Source organism: Silurus aristotelis (genome assembly GCF_946808225.1).
Source record: "Silurus aristotelis genome assembly, chromosome: 1".
NCBI lineage: Eukaryota > Metazoa > Chordata > Actinopteri > Siluriformes > Siluridae > Silurus > Silurus aristotelis.
This window is the reverse complement of record NC_139574.1, coordinates 11060605-11080877: the sequence shown is the minus strand read 5'-3', so window position 1 is coordinate 11080877 and position 20273 is coordinate 11060605. Positions and strand designations below refer to the sequence as shown.

The following is a 20273-nucleotide window of genomic DNA, read 5'->3' as shown; positions in this document are numbered from 1 at the left end:
GAGCTTTTCACCAACACATAATCTACACTTAACCATTATTCCTTTCTCCTTTTCCTCCACTATTTCAAAATAATAAGAATACTTCCATCACAGTAATGTAATGCTCTGGTTTGCCATCTCCGCTTCTGACCAGCTTCTGTTCCCGCGGCTCGCACGTATGAGTGCGCGATTCTACGTGACTACGTTCATTTTAATTCAGAATTTATTTTTTATATGCAAAATAATTTAACTGAAAAGTAACTCGCATTACTTTAAAAAAAAAAAAGGAACTCGGATATTAATGTGTACATTTATAAAGTAACGCGCTACTTTACTCGTTGCATTTTGCTCATTAGCCAAAAGATGGCGCTTTAGACTAATCTATCCAAACGTTTTAAATGACGTCTCCAAATAAGTCATAACAGTAATAAATTATATAAACACTAGCTGATATTTGAATGCAACATTATTTCTCATGTCTATATTGACAAATATGGTTCACATGGTTTGGAGAGGAAGATCTTGAATGGCCTGCTATAGAGCTTTGATCTCATTCCGACTGAACACCTTTGGGATGAAATGGAACGCTGACTGAACCAGAGGCCTCCTCTTAACACCCATAATACCCTCGTGGCTGATGAACACAGATTTCTATAAGCACACTTCAAAATCTAGTGGAACATCTTCCCAGAAGAGTGGAGGGAAGAGCACATTTGGAACTAAATGTGGAATGCGATGCTCAAAAATCACATACCATACTCATGACCAGGTATATATATATATATATATATATATATATATATATATATATATATATATATATATATACACACACACCTTTATTACACCATTATTTATTCGTTCTGCCACTGTCTACTTGCTTTTATTTTTTATTTAAAGGACATTTTACAATATAATATAGAAATTAAAATACATGAAATAACATTATTTAGGAATTTAGGTTTCATTCCAAATTGACTGAGGAGGACATGAAGTGCACTACAGAGGGCGTACAAGCCATGAGTTCCTGTAAGTGAGAGTGTAATAGTGGAGGGTTTACTGCGTCATTTGGGATTTATGTTTACCAAATTCTGAATCGGATTGAATTCGGATTTACTGTGATATAAATGAGAGGTTTAATGCAGTCTGCAGTGTGGTGATCTGATCTCTAGTTGACCTAAAATACAGTGCAGCAAGTCGCCATCACTGACCGCCCTGAGGTTAAACACACACACACACGCACACGCACACGCGCGCGCGCACTTACAGTGTACCAGGACTGTCACTGGGACATCAATGCCAGGACTTGAACCATGGAAACCATGTCCTCCAACCCCGAAACGGTTTACCATGAGCGGGGAGACACACTGCCTCCGTTTCCGTTGCCTGTAACCCGCTCGGTTTCCGCAATGAGCTCGGACGCAGGAGCAGACAGCTGGGCCGAGTGCATGGATGTGGCCGTGAGGACAGCGCTTAGAGCCGGCCAGGTAGCTCACCCATGACCGCTACACACACCACACACACCACACACACACACACACACACACACACGGATGGATAACATGTTTCAATCATGTTCGCGTTTCGTCCCTGTACTGTATTAGATATCACACCATCACACGCTCCGGATACAGTAGTGTATGGAGAGGACAAAAAAGGTGGTTGTTGGTACAATAATATGTCTTGTGTCATGTTATTACAGAATAAATTGCATTACAGTGGACCTTTTCTTTCCTGCTGCTGATATAATAAAACATCTGTCTCTGTCTTTCCTGATTATAAATAACCCCCTATTGTTTCTTGTGATAAGAGGCAGAATGTAAACAAGCTCATGTTTCCACTGACAATGTCCCAGTTCCTCTACAGACCAAAATACACAGGCTGGTTTATGCCAGAATGACCACATTGTCAGACTAAAACTGTTCTAGCAACTCATTTCAGGGCAAACTATTGAATGCATGCTCAGAAAAAGTCACTAAAAGGTGCCTGATGATGCCACATCTGGAAAGTGACTGGATACTATTCCATTTTTGATACAAGCGATATGAGTAGAAGCAATGCTCGAATCAGTGCAACCTGGTGCAAATAGTGCAAGACAAGACAATGCAAGTGTAACGAGTTATGAGTGTAATATAAATGGAATCATTTGCTTTTTCAAAAAAAATCCTGCATTGCTATATTATTTGTTTTCTTTCTTTGGGTATTAAGTGTTTATTTTGCTGTTTTCTGTAAGAGACTTTTATTTTGATATTTACGTTATGCGGACGGCATTTTCAATTGAGCGCACGTGCCTCGTCAGTTTGCATTGCATATGCTGGAGAGAGGAATACGTTGTCACATGGTGCCCATGAGTGATTTCTCCTTATTGACATTAATCCACAGAGAGACGAGGAGTGTTGATTGGTGGGTGAAACTGCTAATAAACCTTCTCTGGTGAACTGAATGAAAGTGTCCTGAGCCTTTCTTGAACACAACGCAGACGAGAGTAGCAGCGGTTAGCAGTAGACCGGCTACATTGGTGCCGTGACCCGGATGAAGATTTGCTTCAGGATATACGTCAGCTGGGTCACTGAGGGATGCTGAATTAAGGTTCACCTGTACTTTAGTGGAGATCTGTGACAATATAAATGGACATTTGAGCTTCTCGATTTTGGATAGTATTGATTGACGTATTTTCTCAGATTAGTGATTCTTTTTTTTCAAGTTATAGAAATTTCCAACATAATTATTGCATTTAAAAATTTATCAAGTTATAATTTTTTTGTGTGACTCCGAGCATGGCATTTAGTTTAAAAGGAGATTAATTTGATGTAAATGACACCATGACTGGCTTGGGTTTTAGAAGAGGTAGGCTTTTCGGTGAAGTTCCAGTTACTCCAGTTGTCAGGGAGAGTAGAGTTAAAGGAGCATCTCCTGTATTATGCTCCACACGTGTAACCGAACATAGTTCAAATTCAGCAACTGATACTTTGCCTTTAGCTGTCCCAGATATAAATGATCCAAATTGGCAAGGTTTGATAGCACACATGGCTAAACAAGTAGGACAGACAATGTTAGGTTCTCAAAAACAGGCTAGTAACGGGGTAGATGAGAGTAGGGGTGTGCAAACACCAGTAATACATCTTCAGATATACCTTCGCTTAACTTGACTGGAGTGAGGTTGGTAAAAGTTTACCGCGGTGATTTATCAGACAAGCTGGGAGTTCGTGAGTGGGAGGAGCTGATGGATACATATTTGTGAAAGAGAGGCATACCATTGGAAGAACATCATCAAGAGATTTTGAGCAGATTGATGGGCAAAGCTAAAGATCTAGTCAAAGTTACCCTTTGTTGTAATTTAGCTTTAAACCCAGTTAAGAACCCAAAGGTTATCATGGATATCCTGAAACAACATTTTAGTGATGCCAACTATTCATGCATGCCTTTGGCCGACTTCTATGGCAGTGTTCCGTTAGCAGGAGAAGATCCTGTCAAGTACTGGGTGCGGCTGAATTAGGCAGTGGATTTGGCAGAGGAAGCTTTAAAGAGACTTGGACGACGGATGGAGGACCCATGTCAAGAAGTGGCTATGATGTTTGTGAAGTACTGCCCGGATTCCACTCTTGCTGCGGTATTCAATTTTAAATCCCCAGAAAAATGGACCGCGCAGGAGAACCAGGAACATCTTGACCGGTACCAGACAGATTTAAAGGAGCAGATGTCAACCAAACTGAAACGTCATAATGCTCCCCGACATGCCACTGCTCACATTCAGATGTCCTGCGAGAGTGACAAAGTGGATGTTGGCTCTCCTATAGAGCCAGGTGAGTGTAGCAAAGTCAGTACTGCACAGAGTGATGACAATTGCATGAGAACTTTGATTAGCCTACTTGACCGTGCTTTGTCTCAAAATGTCCAAATGCCTACTCATCAGCCACAGAGCAAGTTCTGTAGAGTGTGCAGATCTCACGATCACTCTACTGTGACACATTGTCGACGAGAGCATCTGTGTTTTGCATGCTTTCAACCTGGGCATAGTAAGAGAGACTGTGCAAACGACAGGTCCAGGCCTGGTCCGGCAGCATTCCATGGTTCACCAACTTTAAACTAGATGGCTCACGTTTGGGAGGGGGATGCGTGAGCGCAAGCGAAGAACCCCTAGAGAGTGTCAATCTTCCTCATTTCTATGAAAATGCATGCACACAGGCTCCTATTGGGACCAAGGTGATAGCACAAAATGTCCAGGCAGTTGAGGCATTCGACGAGTTGTTCTATGCACCAGTCAGTGTAAATAACGTGTTTTCATTGAAGGGAATGCTTGATACAGGTTCCATGGCCCGCACTTTTAGTGAGGAAGCAGAGAAGAGGCTGGTATATGAAAATGTGCTGTCTACACCCACACCACTTCAGGAGGAAGTCGTCTTAGTAGGATGTGGTGGTAAGGTTACGAGGCCAAAATGTATGTACAAAGTTGAATTGAAAATTTATGGAGAAAGCTGCCTAGTACCAGTTCTTGTTGTACCCGGCCAGCGGGATGATCTGATCATTGGCACAAATGTGATCAAATTCCTTGCACATCACATGAAAGGCAGCAGTGACTACTGGAGACTTGTTTCTAATCATACAGTGGAGCCAATGGCAAAATGTGAGCATTTCCTGGATGTCATGGCCAACACATGTCGCTGGAAAGGTTCAGAGCCACCAAACAAAGTGGGAACCATTAAGCTACAGCAATGTGTCACCTTACTAGCAAGGCAGGAGCACCTTGTCTGGGGAAGATTGCCCAAAAATGTCCCAATGTCACCAGGGAGCACAGTTGTAGTTGAACCAACGACTTCAAGGTCTGTGTCTCGAGACATCGTGGTTGGACGAGTTGTCACGCCATTATTGGGTGATCACTGGGTTCCTGTAAAAGTCACCAACATCTCTGACAAGCCAGTTACTCTAAGGAGAAATCGCAAATTAGCGGATGTTTTCCCATGTGTTGCAGTAGAGGATTTGGAACTTCTCCAAGGGCTGAGTCGTGCTGAAATTGTTATAGAGGAGAGTCAGAATGTACCTAATTCATCAGTTGACTTCAAACAGAGGATGGATGCTGTTGGCCTCTCTGATCTTAACATCCAGTCTTGCTCCATCAGCCATGAGACAAAAAAGAAGCTAGTGCAGTTACTGGAGAGATACAATGATGTGTTTTCCAAGCACACATTGGACTGTGGAGAAGTAAAAGGGTTTGTTCACCGCATTCGGCTGATGGATGAGCGTCCTTTCAGACTTCCTTATCGACGAGTGCCACCTGCACATTACCAAAAGCTGTGTCAAGTTTTGTCCAAGATGGAAGAACAGGGGATAATTAGGAAGTCTGTAAGTGAGTATGCTTCACCGTTAGTCCTAGTGTGGAAGAAGGACGGCAGTCTTAGAGTATGCACAGACTTCAGATGGTTAAATGCAAGAACGATAAAGGATGCACACCCACTTCCTCATCAGTCTGACTGTTTAGCTGCTCTAGGCGGGAACACACTCTTCAGCACCATGGACCTGACGTCAGGATTTTATAACATCCCCATGGCTGAAGAGGACAAAAAATATACAGCGTTCACAACTCCAGTAGGCCTACACAAATATAATAGGATGCCACAAGGTCTATGTAATAGCCCTGCCTCCTTTATGAGAATGATGGTCAGCATCTTCGGAGACTTGAACTTCAGCAGTTTGTTGTGCTATCTTGACGACTTGTTGGCGTTTGCTCCAAGTGAGTCAGAAGCATTAGACAGGCTGGAGGTCGTGTTTAGTCGTCTGAGGCAGTACAATCTCAAGTTAAGCCCTAAGAAATGCCACCTTATGAGATCCTCTGTAAAGTTCCTGGGTCACATCATCGACAGGAATGGAGTTTCTGTAGATCCTGATAAAGTCGAAGTCATCTCGAAGTTGTCCAAGTTCGATCTGATGGAAGGCGACAGATGTACCCCATCGGTGCAGAGGATTAAATCAGTCCTTGGTATGATCTTCTATTACCAGCATTTCATTTCTGGATGTTCTGCCTTGGCAAAGCCACTTTTTGCTCTCACAGCTGGGCAAAAAAGGAAGATAGGAACCAAGGGAGATGTTAAAGCAGGAACATACAGGAAGCTTAAGCCCACAGATTGGACTGCGGAATGTGATTACGCATTAAGTAGCTTAAAGGAGAGCCTATTACAAAGTGTGGTTTTAGCCCACCCTGACTTTTCTCGACCTCTAATACTGGCAGTTGACGCTTCACTGGATGGTTTGGGAGCTGTATTATCCCAAGTACCTGCAGGCGAAGAACAAGCTCGCCCAATCGCGTTTGCAAGTAAGACCCTGAGCAAATCGCAGAGGAACTACCCAGTTCACAAGCTCGAGTTTCTGGCACTTAAATGGAGCGTGTGCAAGAAATTTAGCCATTGGTTGAAAGGTCAAACATTTACTGTCTGGACTGACAACAATCCGCTCACGTACGTTATGTCCAAAGCAAAGCTCGATGCATTTGAGCAATGGTGGGTGTCTAAACTGGCGGCATACACCTTTGAACTGAAACACATAGCAGGGGCGAAAAACGTAGTGGCTGATGCTTTGAGTGGAGACCCTTTTGTCAGGACCGTTAGCAGCAGATTAATGAAGGAGCGTTATCATGATTTGCTAGTGGAGGCTGAAGAGGTTGATGGAGATGGAGTTAGGGATGCCTTTCGCCAAGGTGCTCAAAATTTACAGATCTGTCTCCAATCCTGTCTTGCCTTACCACCTGATAGGGCCAATGTCAAGGCCTGTTTAAGCTCCCATGATTAGTGGGAAGAAACATCTCGAGCCCGAGCAGTGCAGCTAATTCAGTCTTACCAAGATTTTGTACCAGCTGGATCTGACACCCTCCCTACCATTGCTGTAGATGAAATCCATGAAATGCAAGAGGCTGATTTAGTAATTTCCAGAGTCATGTTCTTTATGAATGCGAAGCGTCGACCTGCAAGGCAAGAAAGGGCCAATATGAATGCTAAGACTCTGTCTCTTTTCAGACAATGGGACAAATTGAAGATTATGGATGGAATATTGTACAGAGTTATACAAGATCCTCACAGTAAACATAAGCGATATCAGCTGGTTTTACCAACTAGCCTTAAGGACCAAGTTCTGAAGGGCGTGCATGACCTAGCGGGTCATCAAGGGCAAGCAAGAACCATCCGTCTAGCCCGCCAGCGCTTCTTTTGGCCAGGAATGGGGAATGATATTTGCAATTACATCAAGTGCTGTCAGAGGTGTATCTTGGCCAAGGCCCCCAAACCATCTGCACGGGCCCCGCTTGAAAGTATTAAGACCTCTATGTCTATGGAATTGGTATGTTTGGACTTTTGGACTGCGGAGGATGGGAAGAAGCGTTCTGTAGATGTGCTTGTTATGACAGACAATTTTCACAAAATTGGCTCATGCAAATCAATCGGCAAAACAAGTCGCTAGGCAGCTGTGGGACCGTGTGTTCTGTGTATATGGATTTCCGAGTCGCATTCACACAGACCAGGGAGCCAACTTCGAAAGCGCCCTTCTGAAGAGTTGTTAAAGTTATCAGGGGTCGCATTCCTGAATATTGGAGACCGTGTGCTGGTGGCGAATAAAGGAGAAAGAGGGAAGAGGAAGTTAGCAGATAAGTGGGACCCTGTAGTGTACACTGTAGCAGACAGGAACTTGCAGACGCACACTTACAAGCTCAAAGATGAGAAAGGTCATGTGAAGAAACCTGTTGTTGGATATTAGTTTTCTACCTGTTGAGTCATCTGACGTGGAGGGAAGCCCACCACCGTTTGTAAAAGAGTCAGTGAATGAGACAAGTAGCATCAGTGAGTGCTCTTTGGAAGATTTCAATCTAAAAGACCCAGAGGAAAGAACTTTGAGATGGGTAAATGAAGGCTCTGAAAGCTCTGCAGTCCAAAACTCTGTTGAGGAAGCTTTGGAAACAGATAATTCCAGTTCAGATGGAAAAGAGTTTAATGCCCAGTTGCAAACTGAAGAGAATCTTTCCCATAGTGAAGTGGAATCTAGTTCAACATCTCTTGACGTTAACTTTGACTGTGACACAGGAACATATACACAAGCTCCAACTGACAATCAAATTGACATTGACACCCAAGTTTCAGTTCCTGACACACAGGTTGTTAGAACACGGGCAGGAAGAGTTGTTAAGAAAGTGAACAGATTAATTGAGACAATGGTTTAGAAAGTAGTAAGAAGTCACCTGTAAAAGAGAACTGTGGTATTTATTACTCTGTTCTTAATAGTGATCTGTTATATATTGATTTAGTAAGATGTGAAGGGACATTTTGATTACAAATATGGACTATTAGGGTCAGGTCGTATTATGGTGTACAAGGCATCGTAATGTTCCAAGATGATCTTAGGCTTAATCACGCTGAGGTTTTTCTTGACCTATTGGTAGGTAACTCACAAGTTGAACTTATGGACGTTTCATTGCAGACCTGTACCAGTTGTCTGATTTGGATCCAGTACGGATTTTAGTGAAATCTGGAAGGGGTGAATGTAACGAGTTATGAGTGTAATATAAATGGAATCTTTTGCTTTTTCACAAAAGTCCTGCATTGCTATATTATTTGTATTCTTTCTTTGGGTATTAAGTGTTTATTTTGCTGTTTTCTGTAAGAGACTTTTATTTTGATATTTACTCTTGGCGTTATGCTGACGGCATTTTCAATTGAGCGCACGTGCCTCGTCAGTTTGCATTGCATATGCTGGAGAGAGGAATACGTTGTCACATGGTGCCCATGAGTGATTTCTCCTTATTGACATTAATCCACAGAGAGACAAGGAGTGTTGATTGGTGGGTGAAACTGCTAATAAACCTTCTCTGGTGAACTGAATGAAAGTGTCCTGAGCCTTTCTTGAACACAACGCAGACGAGAGTAGCAGCGGTTAGCAGTAGACCGGCTACACAAGCAGACAACACAAGACAGTGCAGGACAAATACACAAAACACAAAATAGTGCCGCCAGTAAACCTTCTGTATTACAGTACAGTGTGCAGTAGAGAGCTGTATACAGGAGTGGACTTGTAAAAAGATTTAGATTTGTCTAAATACAGAACAGTTTTCTACTTTGCCTCAGTTCATTTGAGCTTTGGCTCAAAGAAGACAACAGCATTTCTGGATCATGTTCACACGAGGCTTCTTTTTTTGCCTGATAGAGCTTTAATATGTTCTGTTGTAAATAAAATATGGGTTTGTGAGTTGCAACTGTTTTTGGAATATATATGAGGAAAAATGGTTTTCTAAAGACACTTGAGTTTCATTAGAAAACAAAATAAATAGGAAATAACAGGACAGATTGTGGCATGAGGTTATAAATAATAATAAATGCTGGTGTGATGCAGCACAACACAGAGCGATGTACACATTAGTGTATTAGTTGTGTATGAAGTTATGGGAAAGAGTAGTGGAAGCCAGGCTGAGAGAAGAGGTGACCATCTGTGAGCAACAGTATGGTTTCATGCCGAGGAAGAGCACCACAGATGCATTATTTGCTTTGAGAATGTTGATGGAAAAGTAAAGAGGTCAGGAGTTGCATTGTGTGTTTGTGGATTTAGAGAACGCATATGACAGAGTGCCAAGAGAGGAGTTGTGGTATTGTATGAGGAAGTCAGGTGTGTCAGAGAAGTATGTGGGGGTGGTGCAGGACATGTATAAGGACAGTGTGACAGCAGTGAAGTGTGCAGTAGGAACGACAGACTGGTTCAAGGTGGAGGTTGGACTGCATCAAGGATCAGCTCTGAGCCCTTTCCTGTTTGCAGTGGTTAAGGACAGGATGACGGACGAGGTCAGACAGGAGTCTCCCTGGACTATGATGTTTGCGGATGATATTGTGATTTGTTGTGAGAGTAGGGAGCAGTTTGAGAAGAGCCTGGAGAGGTGGAGATATGCATTGGAGAGAAGGGAAATGAGAGTCAGTAGAAGTAAGACAGAATACATGTGTCTGAATGAGAGGGAAGGCAGCGGAGGGGTGCGGTTGCAGGGAGAAGAGGTGGAAAAGGTGGAGGAGTTCAGGTACCTGGGGTCAACAGTGCAAAGTACTGGAGAGTGTGTTAGAGAAGTAAAGAAAAGAGTGCAGGCAGGGTGGAGTGGGTGGAGAAGAGTGACAGGAGTGATTTGTGATATGCAGGTAGTTGGTGTAAAAGAGGCAGATGTAGAGGACAGGGTGATATGGAGACGGATGATCCGCTGTGGCGACCCCTAATGGGAGCAGCCGAAAGAAGAAGAAGGAGATACACTAGAGGGGGCATTAGTCTTCCTACACCTGGAATGATGAAATGCTCATTTGTTCAAGACATATTTTGAACTGTGATCAAAGAGTGATTGTTTCTTACTATGAAATTTTAGTGTACGACAAAATTAACAAGTGATGTTTTTGTTATGCTCGGAGATCTTTTTCATGTCTAGACTTTGTTATTTAGTAGACCTGACCACTATAGAATAATCCGGAACTGGTATTATGTGAGGTGTGAGTTATGTGAGTTTTTCCACATCAAATCTGTGTACATGGGCTAATAATGACTGACATTATTACTGTATCAGAGTCAATTCCCTAAAAATCTATCTAGTGTAGGTTTGCTAAGGTCTGGCTTCAGACAATGTGTGTACTGTAGTATTCCTTTTTCCCTCTCAGATGGTCCGAGTGTGTGTGATGCAAGAGAAGCGTGTGAGCAGTAAAAGCACTCCTACGGATCTGGTGACGGAGGCTGACCAGCACGTGGAGGAGATGATCATCTCCACACTCAGGGAGAAGTTTCCCTCACACAGGTACAACATACAGGAGAGCTCTTACTTCTTATTTTCAGTGTAGGAGGCGTGGCTTCTGTGTCTGTCATAGTGAAGAGGGTGTGGCCTCTGTGTCAGTCAATCTCACTAAAGAAGGCATGGCCTCTGTGTCTGTTTGTCCCACTGATGGAGGCATGGCCTCTGTGTCAGTCAATTAAACTGGAGGAGGCATGGCCTTTCTGTCGTCCCAGTCAAGGAGGCGAGACATCTGTGTTTTATCAGTCTTATTTTGTCTGTTAATTCAGTGACCAGAGCCCTATGTGCCTGTCAATTCCAGTGAAGGAGGTGTGGTCTCTGACTGTTCATCAAGTGAAGGGCGGTGTGGCCTTTGTTTGGTCAGCCCAAGTGATAAAGGCATTGCCCCTGTGTCTGTCAGTCCCATTGAAAGAGGAGTGGCTCCTGTGTCTCAGTCCCAGTGAAGGAGGAGTGGCTCCTGTGTTGCTCAGTTCCTGTGAAGGAGGATTGGCCCCTGTGTCTGTCTGTCCCAGTAAAAGAGGAGTGGCTTCCGTGTCTCTTAGTCCAAGTGAAGGAGGAGTGGCTCCTGTGTCTGTCAGTCCCAGTGTAGTAGGAGTGGCTCCTGTGTCTCTCAGTTCCAGTGTAAGATGAGTTAGCTCCTGTGTCTCTCAGTTCCAGTGTAGGTAAGGTAGCTCCTGTGTCTCTCAGTTGCAGGGTAGAAGGAGTGGCTCCTGTGTCTTTCAGTTCCAGTGTAGGAGAAAGTGGCTCCTGTGTCTCTCAGTTTTAGTGTAGGAGAAAGTGGCTCCTGTGTCTCTCAGTACTAGGCATGGCCCATGTCTGTGAGTTTCAGTAAAAGAAGTCTGCCCTCTGTGTTTGGCAGCTCCAGTGAATCATTCTTATTTAGGGTTTTAAATGGTTTTTGATACATGTTACATATACATGTTCTTGAGTTTAAAACATTAAAAAATATTAATCTATTGTTGGAAACATCACTTTGATAGACTGGTAAAGATTATTGTAATAATTGCTCTCTTTTATTTTCAGTTTTATTGGAGAGGAGTCTTCAGCTGCAGGAGAGAAGTGTGTTCTCACAGATAGCCCTACATGGATAATAGACCCTATTGATGGCACTTGTAACTTTGTTCACAGGTACCTAATGTGCAGTAATATATTTAAGACCACAGATGAAAATCATTATTCATTTTAAGAACATCATTTCACTTAAAATATATGATATTTAATTTGCAGTTTTCCCATGGTTGCAGTGAGCATTGGCTTTGCAGTAAAGAAACAGGTAGGTCGATGCCAAGAACCTAATAACATTAATATAACCACTCCTTTTTGACTCTCAGTCTCTATATGTTCTCTGTATGTTTTCTTGCTCATCAAAAATCTTCAAATGTATCTTTTGCTTTGCTCATTTGCAGCTGGAGTTTGGAGTTATATACCATTGTTTTGATGGAACATTATACACTGGCAGGAGAGGTCATGGGTCATTTTGCAATGGAGTCCGACTCCATGTTTCAAAAGAAAAAGGTGCTAATTTTGAAATATTTTTGTTCTTTTTGTACATGATGTGAAAGAAAACTGTTTTGAAATGTGTGTGTAATCAAAGGCTCATGTTTCTATCAGATGTTTCTAAAGCCCTCATTCTGACAGAGATTGGGGCAAAAAGAGATCCTCATACATTGGATATCTTTTTGGAGAATATGAAGAAGATGCTGAGTGCACCAACCCATGGGTGAGACATGTTTGTTTTAGTGGTGTCCCCGTCTAAGGATTTACACAGTTCAGATTAGTCAAGCCTTGCCTTTAGTAGACTGGTCGAATCATGTGTGTGTGTGTGTGTGTGTGTGTGTGTGTGTGTGTGTGTGTGTGTGTGTGTGTGTGTGTGTGTGTGTGTGTGTGTGTGTGTGTGTGTGTGTGTGTGTGTGTGTGTGTGTGTGTGTGTGTCGGGTTATTGGGGGTTGTACCAGACGACGACGTCATCACGTAGTCATAAAACGTTTCCTCATAACATTTTAAAGCCACGATGCACAAAACTTTACACAAAGATACACAGGTAGTCGCTGACTTACGACCACGATTGGGACCGACAGACCGGTCGTAACACGATTTGGTCGTAAGTAGAGTAAGCTATATGTACAGTACTGTGAAATTATGCCGGAAGCTGGTAAAAAAATAACGTATGCCGTGGCTAGTGATTGTGGTCGTAAATTTTAATAATCGGAAGTTGCATAGGTCATAAGTCGATGACTACCTGTAGAAGAAAATGGAGAAAAAAATTGGATCAGTAACGGACACAGAGCTCCACTTCGACTCAGATGCCAGCAAGGTGGAGGTGGGGTACTGGTATGGGCAGGTATTATTAAAGATGAGCTAGTTGGACCTTTTCGGGTTGAAAATGGACTCAAAATCAACTCATTTTCTTCAAGCAGTGGTACAGGAAAAAGTCTGCATCTTTCAAGAAGACTTTGATTTTTATGCAAGACAACGCTCTATCACCTGCATCAAAGTACAGTACTCCACTGTGTGGCTGGCCAGTAAAAGCCTTAAAGATGAAAAAGATGACATGGCCCCCTTCTTCACCTGACTTAAACCCTACTGGGAACTTTGGGCCCTTCTTAAGCAGGAAATGTACAGTGAAGGTAAACAGTACACCTCTCTGAACAGTGTCTGGGAGGCTGTGGTTGCGGCTTCACAAAAAGTTGATTCTGACCAGATCAAGAAACTGACTGACTCTGTGAATGGAAGGCTTGTGACTGTTATCTTTTTGAGATTTCAGAAATGTTTATTTATAAATTTTGAGTTTTTTAATTATTCTCACTTTAACAGGTGAAAATAAACATGTGAGATGGGAAAATCTTTGTTTTTCATTTAGTTGCATAATAATTCTGCACTCTAATAGTTGCCTAATAATGGTGTGCATGTAGATATTCACTTAAGAAAGACAAAACTTCACTTTTACTACTTAAATGTTCAGGTTTGAAGGTTTGTTAACATTTTGGATTGACTAAGAGCACTGTAGTTTTCATATATATATATATATATATATATATATATATATATATATATATATATATATATATATATATATATATATATATATATATATAATATATATTATTTATTTTATATATATATATATATATATATATATATATATATATATATATATATATATATATATATATATAAGTAATTCTCTCTGGGTAGGTGGGATGGTATACTGTTCTTCCACTTCCCTTTAAATCACGGTGACTTCTTAATCATGGACATCTGATGAGCTCATTCATGTAAAACAGTTTAGATGGTGTTTACAGCAGTAGTTGGACAGTAAGGAAAGTTATTGTAATTCGTTACTGTACTTAAGTAGCTTTTTTGAGTATCAGTACTTTACTGAAGTATTTCCATTTGGGGAGACTTTTACTTCACTACATTTCAGAGTCAAATATCTTACTATTTACTTAACTACGTTTTTTGAATTCAGTCCTTCCTTTTTATTTATGAGTGAATAAAAACCGGTCAAACACGCAGCAAGCCACAAACCAGGGTCGAGCACACGCTCTGTTTTGAACTTGTTTTGATTGCATCTTGGTGGTATCTACTTATCACTAACATACAGTTCAGCATCAGTTCAACAGTAAGCAGAACATCTTGAGAGCAATAAACGGTGGTAGATACTCCTGTGGCTTAATAATTGTTTTTTGAAGTAGTTGAAAATAATTTTTTGCTCTCATGATCATTTTAATAAATATCAATCAGTGTTTAACTCATTAATATCATTCTCTTAATAGATTGGTGTGCTGAGAGTAACATCTGAGACTTGATTAAGCAACAGTCTTGTGACAAAAATAATAATAGGAACATTATAACCATAATAAATCGTAGTACTTAAGTACATTGGAAGGCAAATACTTTTGTATTTTTACTTAAAGTAAACATTTAAAGGGAGCACTTTTATTTGAGTAATATATGACTTACTGTATCTCTACTTTTACTCAAGAACATGGTTTGTGTACTTCATCCACCACTGGTTTACCCCGAGCGTGTTTGCATTGTCCTGTGATGATGAAGCAGTGTTAAAAGATGCAGCGATTTTGGCTTTATGTGTTCTGCAGAAAGCTTGTTTTTGCCTGGTTGGTAGCTGTTGTGTGACTGAAGAGAGTTAGTTAATTGGTAAGACTGCATATGAGAAAATAATATACAGCATGACATTTCAACATGCTTGGTCATTTGTGTGTGCTCAGAGTGAGGATCATCGGCAGCTCCACGCTAGCACTGTGTCATGTCGCGAGCGGCGCAGCAGAGGCTTATTACCAGTATGGCCTGCACTGCTGGGACATCGCTGCAGCAGCACTTATCATCACTGAAGCAGGCGGCTGTGTGATCGACACCACAGGTCAGCACCACTCATTATCCTACACACCACAGAATTATTAAACTGACTTTTCAGACAAGTATTGCACTTCCTGTTTAAACTAAAGCGTGTTCTCTCGATCGCCACAAACCTGATCTTGACCAGAATCCAAATGAGAAAAAAAAAGATGTTTACACAATTGTTTGGCAGTAACATGACTGTGAATTTTTCATTCAGAAGGTTTCTGCAAAATAGTAAATATTAGTGTCAAGTTATTTCAAGCTTTTTTTTTTTTTGTGAATTCCTTGAAAGGATGTTGGACTTGGTTTGGATTTCTTTTCACATTTATAAGTAATGCCCTATTTGGTTAGCATTATTGCAGTTGTGTGTATGCGTGATGGTTTGATCCAGCATAATCCGAGATTTGTATTCCCTTATTTCGGATAGAAATCATCATAAATCCTTTTTAAATATTAAATATTGTGTTAAAAAGAATTTATTGGCTGTAATTTGGAGTTATGTAAAACATAATGACGAGGTATTGTGTCAGTATACCACAGCATTGTGGAGGTTTATTATGCACAGCATTTTTTTTAATAAAAGCAGCTATGGCCCTGTTGTATTATTGCACTCATTCTAATATGTTAGAATCTCTATATATTACTTAAGTGGGACTTGTATGGAGGTTGCTTTATGTTTCAGGAAATGTGTGAAACTGCTGCTGTGATTTGCCATTTATTTAACATTAATTAAAATAACCTCCTGTATCAATGGAGGAAAAGCAAAAAATAAATAAATAGAATTTCTTGGTCATCATGAGTAGCTTTAAGAGAAAGCAAAAGGAGAGACTGGTGAGGAAACAGTCATTCATAGTTTCTATAACATTATGGGTTAAGACTGTGTTTTACTAATTAGAAGGTCAGGGGTTCAAGCCCCAGCATCGCCAAGCTGCCACGCTTGGGCCCTTGAGCCTGGCATTTAACCCTCTGTGTTCCAAGGGGCACTGTTTCATGCCTGACCCTTCTTAACACCGCTAGCATATGTGAAGAAAGAATTTCACTGTGCTGTAATGTACGCTATATTGTCAAATATTTGCGGACACCCGGCCATAAGTATGGTATGTGCTTTTTGAGCATCGCATTCCACATTTAGTCCCAATTTGCTCTTATAGTTTCCTCCACCCTTCTGGGAAGATGTTCCACTAGATTTTGGAATCTGCTTGTAGATGCAGTCAGTGTTCCAATTCATCCTAAAGGTGTTCAGTATGGTTGTGGTCAGAGCTCTATAGCAAACCACTCAAGATCTTCCTCTCCAAACCATGTAAACAATATCTTCATAGAGCTCGCTTTGTGCACAGGGGCATTGGCATGCTGGAACAGGTTTGGGAAAATTTAATTACTACGCATCCAAAGATATCCTGTACAATTGTGTGCTTCCAGCTTTGTGGTAACAGTTTGGACAAGAACCACATATGAAAGGAAAGGTCAGGTGTTCCAATACTTTTGGCTATACTGTGTACATGTGACAAGTAAAAAGCCCACAACCCCCCTAGTTTGGTTTATATCCCATCAGGCCGCATTTAATCACCTCATTGTGTCTTTCGTGCTTATTACACACACCTTTTAAATTTTTTATTCCAAATAATAAGAATAATTAGTAATCATTAGTTAAGAGTTCATTTGTTTAATGGAAGATTTACAAATCACCATTGAGCTTGTTGCCATAACAGTCTGTTCTGGGGTTCTGCTTTGTTTCAAGCAGATATCTAGGATTATATAGTACATTTCCATATAATACTAAGAAAGATCTTTATCTAAATGGAGAACATGAACTTTTCCGACTTTAATCCTTTATGGGCCAGCAGTATTGTATCAAACAGTTTTTCACATCTGCTTTATGCCTCACTGAATACAAACATTATTCCCATCCCAGATATTTGTCTCAGTTGGATATTTGAACAGCCTACAAGGCTTGTCTTATGTACAGTTTTTGTAGAGCCTTCGGTGTGATCGGTGGAAGGTGGGCAGCAGCATGTCATGCCAGACTAGGTTGTGTGAGATTACACAAAGAGGCTCTGTTGCAGAGGGCAGTGAGGTCCAGATCATGTGCTCAATACAAGAGCGTGAGAAACTCGAGGGGGAAGAGACAAAACTGGGATGTGTGAATAAAACGGGTGGCATAAGTTAACACGCTTTCAGTGATGTTTGATTTGTAGTGTTTTGACACTGGCCATCTCGCACAATTAAAAAAGAAATTTCAGCTCTTTCTTATTCGGACGCTTTCCACTGTTAGCTCTTAGAATGACATGGGCCGTGCTGATTTAACAGCCTTGTCTGTTCGCAATTTGTAAAAAATAAGTTTCAATAAGTAAAGTTTTAAAGAAGATACAATTTAATTACAAATCGTTTAAATCATATTCTATCACATGTATATGGAAGTCTCAGCTCACAGTTTATTTTCTGTAAACATGTCTATAGTTAATAACAGCTAATTCAGAGGAACCTATAATAAATTTATGAACTTGTGTTATATAACAAAGACAAAATGTCATTGTTCATATGGTCACACTTTCTTGACAAAATGTAATATTTATAGATCGATCGATCGATCACATACACTCAATCATGTGTTACTGAACTGTACAACCTGAACTCAACACACTCATTCCTTATTTTAATTCATTTACATCTATGTCTTCAGCAACACCCATATTATATTATAATCATGTTTATGATTTGTGATAGAAGAGTATCTGCAAGAGTGAAAGGGAAAGTTTATAGGACTGTGGTGAGACCCGCGATGTTGTATGGTTTAGAGACAGTGGCATTGAGTAAAAGACAGGAGGTGGAGCTGGAGGTAGCAGAGCTGAAGATGTTGAGGTTTTCGTTGGGAGTGATGAGGATGGACAGGATTAGAAATGAGTTTATTAGAGGCACAGCCCATGTAGGACTTTTTGGAGACAAAGTGAGGGAGGTGAGATTGAGATGGTTTGGACATGTGCAGAGGAGGGACATGATGTATATCGTTAGGAGAATTCTGAGGATGGAGCCCCCAGGAAGTAAAAGAGGAAGATCGAGGAGGAGGTTTATGTGGATGTGACCACCATTTGCCTCACGCACATTTTCGAGTGTCCTTTTATTGTGACCAGCCTAAAGCACACCTGTGCAATAATCATGCTGTCTAATCAGCATCTTGATATGCCACACCTGTGAGGTGGATGGATTACCTCGGTAAAGGAGAAGTGCTCACTAACACAGATTTAGGCAGATTTGTGAACAATATTTGAGAGAAATAGGCCTTTTGTTTACATAGAATAAATCTTAGATCTTTGAGTTCAGCTCATGAAAAATGGTGGCAAAAACAAAAGTGTTGCATTTAGAATTTTGTTCAGTACTAAATACTCAATACTTTGTTGGAGCACCTTTGGCACCAATTACAGCATCACGTATTTTTGAGTTTGCTACATGCTTGGCACAACTATTTTTGGGCAGTTTCTCCCATCCTTTTTTGCAGAAATTCTCAAGCTCCACCAGGTTGGAATGAAGGCATCGATGCACAGCCATTTTCAGATCTCTGCAGAGATGTTCAATCGTTATGTCTGCATTATGTATTTAGGTCTGGGCTATGGCTTCTGGGCTAAGGCCCTTCTCCCCGAGTCGCTCAGTTTGGCCGGGCGTTCAGCTCTAGAAAGAGTCCTGGTGGTTCCAAACTTCTTCCATGTGCTCATTGGGACCTTAAATGCTGCAGAAACTTTTCTGTTTCCTTAATCAGATCTGTGCTTCGATACAATCCTGTCTTGGAAGTCTATAGACAATTCCTTGGACTTCATGGCTTGGTTTGTGCTCTGACAAGCACTGTTAACTGTGGGACCTCATATAGACAAGTGTGTGTCTTTCAGATCATGTCCAATCTCCAATCAAGTTGTAGAAACATCTCAAGGATGATCAGTGGAAACAGGATCCACCTGAGCTCAGTTTTGAGTGTCATGGCAAAGGCTGTGAATACTTATGCACGTGTTTTTTATATATATATATATATATAAATTTGCAAAGATTTAAAACAAAATTATTTTATGTTGTTATTATAGGGTATTGCTTGAAGAATATTAAGGGAAATAATTTGTTTAATTCTTTTTGTAATAAGGCTGTAAAATATCAAAATGTGGAAAAAGTGAAGTGCTGTAAACACTTTCCTAATTCATTGTAATTGCCTTCTCCTTTATCAACTGTGTCTTAGGAATTTAATACTGTAGATCAACAAATCATCTTAGGTGTAATTCTTATGCTTGTTTAGTGATGTACTATGAATCAAATTTATTTATTTTTTTTCGTGATGAGAGGAGCTCGAAGGTTAAGGCTATTAATTAAAAACCTCTAATATGTAATTAGACAGAAGTAAGGCAAGGCCACCATCATCTATGAGATTTTAAAAGATTAAACCCTGTGTGTATGTTAATGCACTAATACACTTCTCTCTTTAGGGGGTCCTCTTGATCTCATGTCCCGTCGCGTCGTAGCTGCTGGCTCTCGGAAGATAGCAGATTACATCATCCAGAAGCTGAAGCCAATCAACTATGGGCGTGATGATGATGACGATGACCCCTGACCCAGTGACAGCCTTGAGTGCTTCATCAGCAAATTTTAGCCTTTTACCTCAAACTCCCTAAAATCCTGCCATGTTATTTGCAGTGTTCTTTATGCAATGCTCTTTTTTAACAGAGTTTAGAATTCTTTTCTGTCACACCACCAGTGGTAAGTAATGCCTTATATTGCAGTGCATTATAGGAAATACAGTAGTGGGCAAATTGTTTAGGCGAGTAAAAGGAAATGCTGTAAAGGAAGAATGCTTTTAGTAATAACTTTTTTTTTTATCAATTTACAATATGCAAAATAAATGGACAGAAGGAAAATCTAAATCAAGTCAATATTTATTGTGGATACCTTTTGTATTTGCACTTTCACACTGTACACTTGCACACATTCAGGGATTTTGTTAGGTGAATGATACCCAGTTATACCAAGCAGGTGCTAATGATCATGAATTTCATATGTAGGTTGAAACACAGTCTGAAACAGAAACAGCTGTGTAGGAGGATATACCTGGGTCAGAAACAGCCAAACTCTGCTACTAAGGTAAAGGTTGTGGAAGACCGAAAAATTATCTTTAATCAGTAAA

General features: G+C 40.8%; 1 protein-coding gene across 1 annotated transcript; it reads left to right on the top strand.

Moving 5' to 3' along the window:
- Nucleotides 1-1210: 1210 nt before the first annotated feature.
- impa2 (inositol monophosphatase 2) lies at nt 1211-19949 on the top strand. The gene is made up of 8 exons (XM_083548416.1): nt 1211-1466; nt 10632-10765; nt 11783-11887; nt 11987-12032; nt 12166-12274; nt 12371-12479; nt 14989-15140; nt 19579-19949. Exons 1-8 carry the CDS (start codon nt 1293-1295, stop codon nt 19701-19703), a joined length of 954 nt encoding a protein of 317 aa, XP_083404542.1. The 5' UTR covers nt 1211-1292; the 3' UTR covers nt 19704-19949.
- Nucleotides 19950-20273: the final 324 nt, after the last annotated feature.

Excerpts from the sequence above, each read along its gene's own strand:
- impa2 (XM_083548416.1), top strand. The coding sequence starts at position 1,293 with ATGGAAACCATGTCCTCCAACCCCGAAACGGTTTACCATGAGCGGGGA. Across the intron at positions 12,275-12,370 it reads CCATGTTTCAAAAGAAAAAG|ATGTTTCTAAAGCCCTCATT; the intron begins GTGCTAATTTTG and ends TGTTTCTATCAG. Across the intron at positions 15,141-19,578 it reads CTGTGTGATCGACACCACAG|GGGGTCCTCTTGATCTCATG; the intron begins GTCAGCACCACT and ends TTCTCTCTTTAG.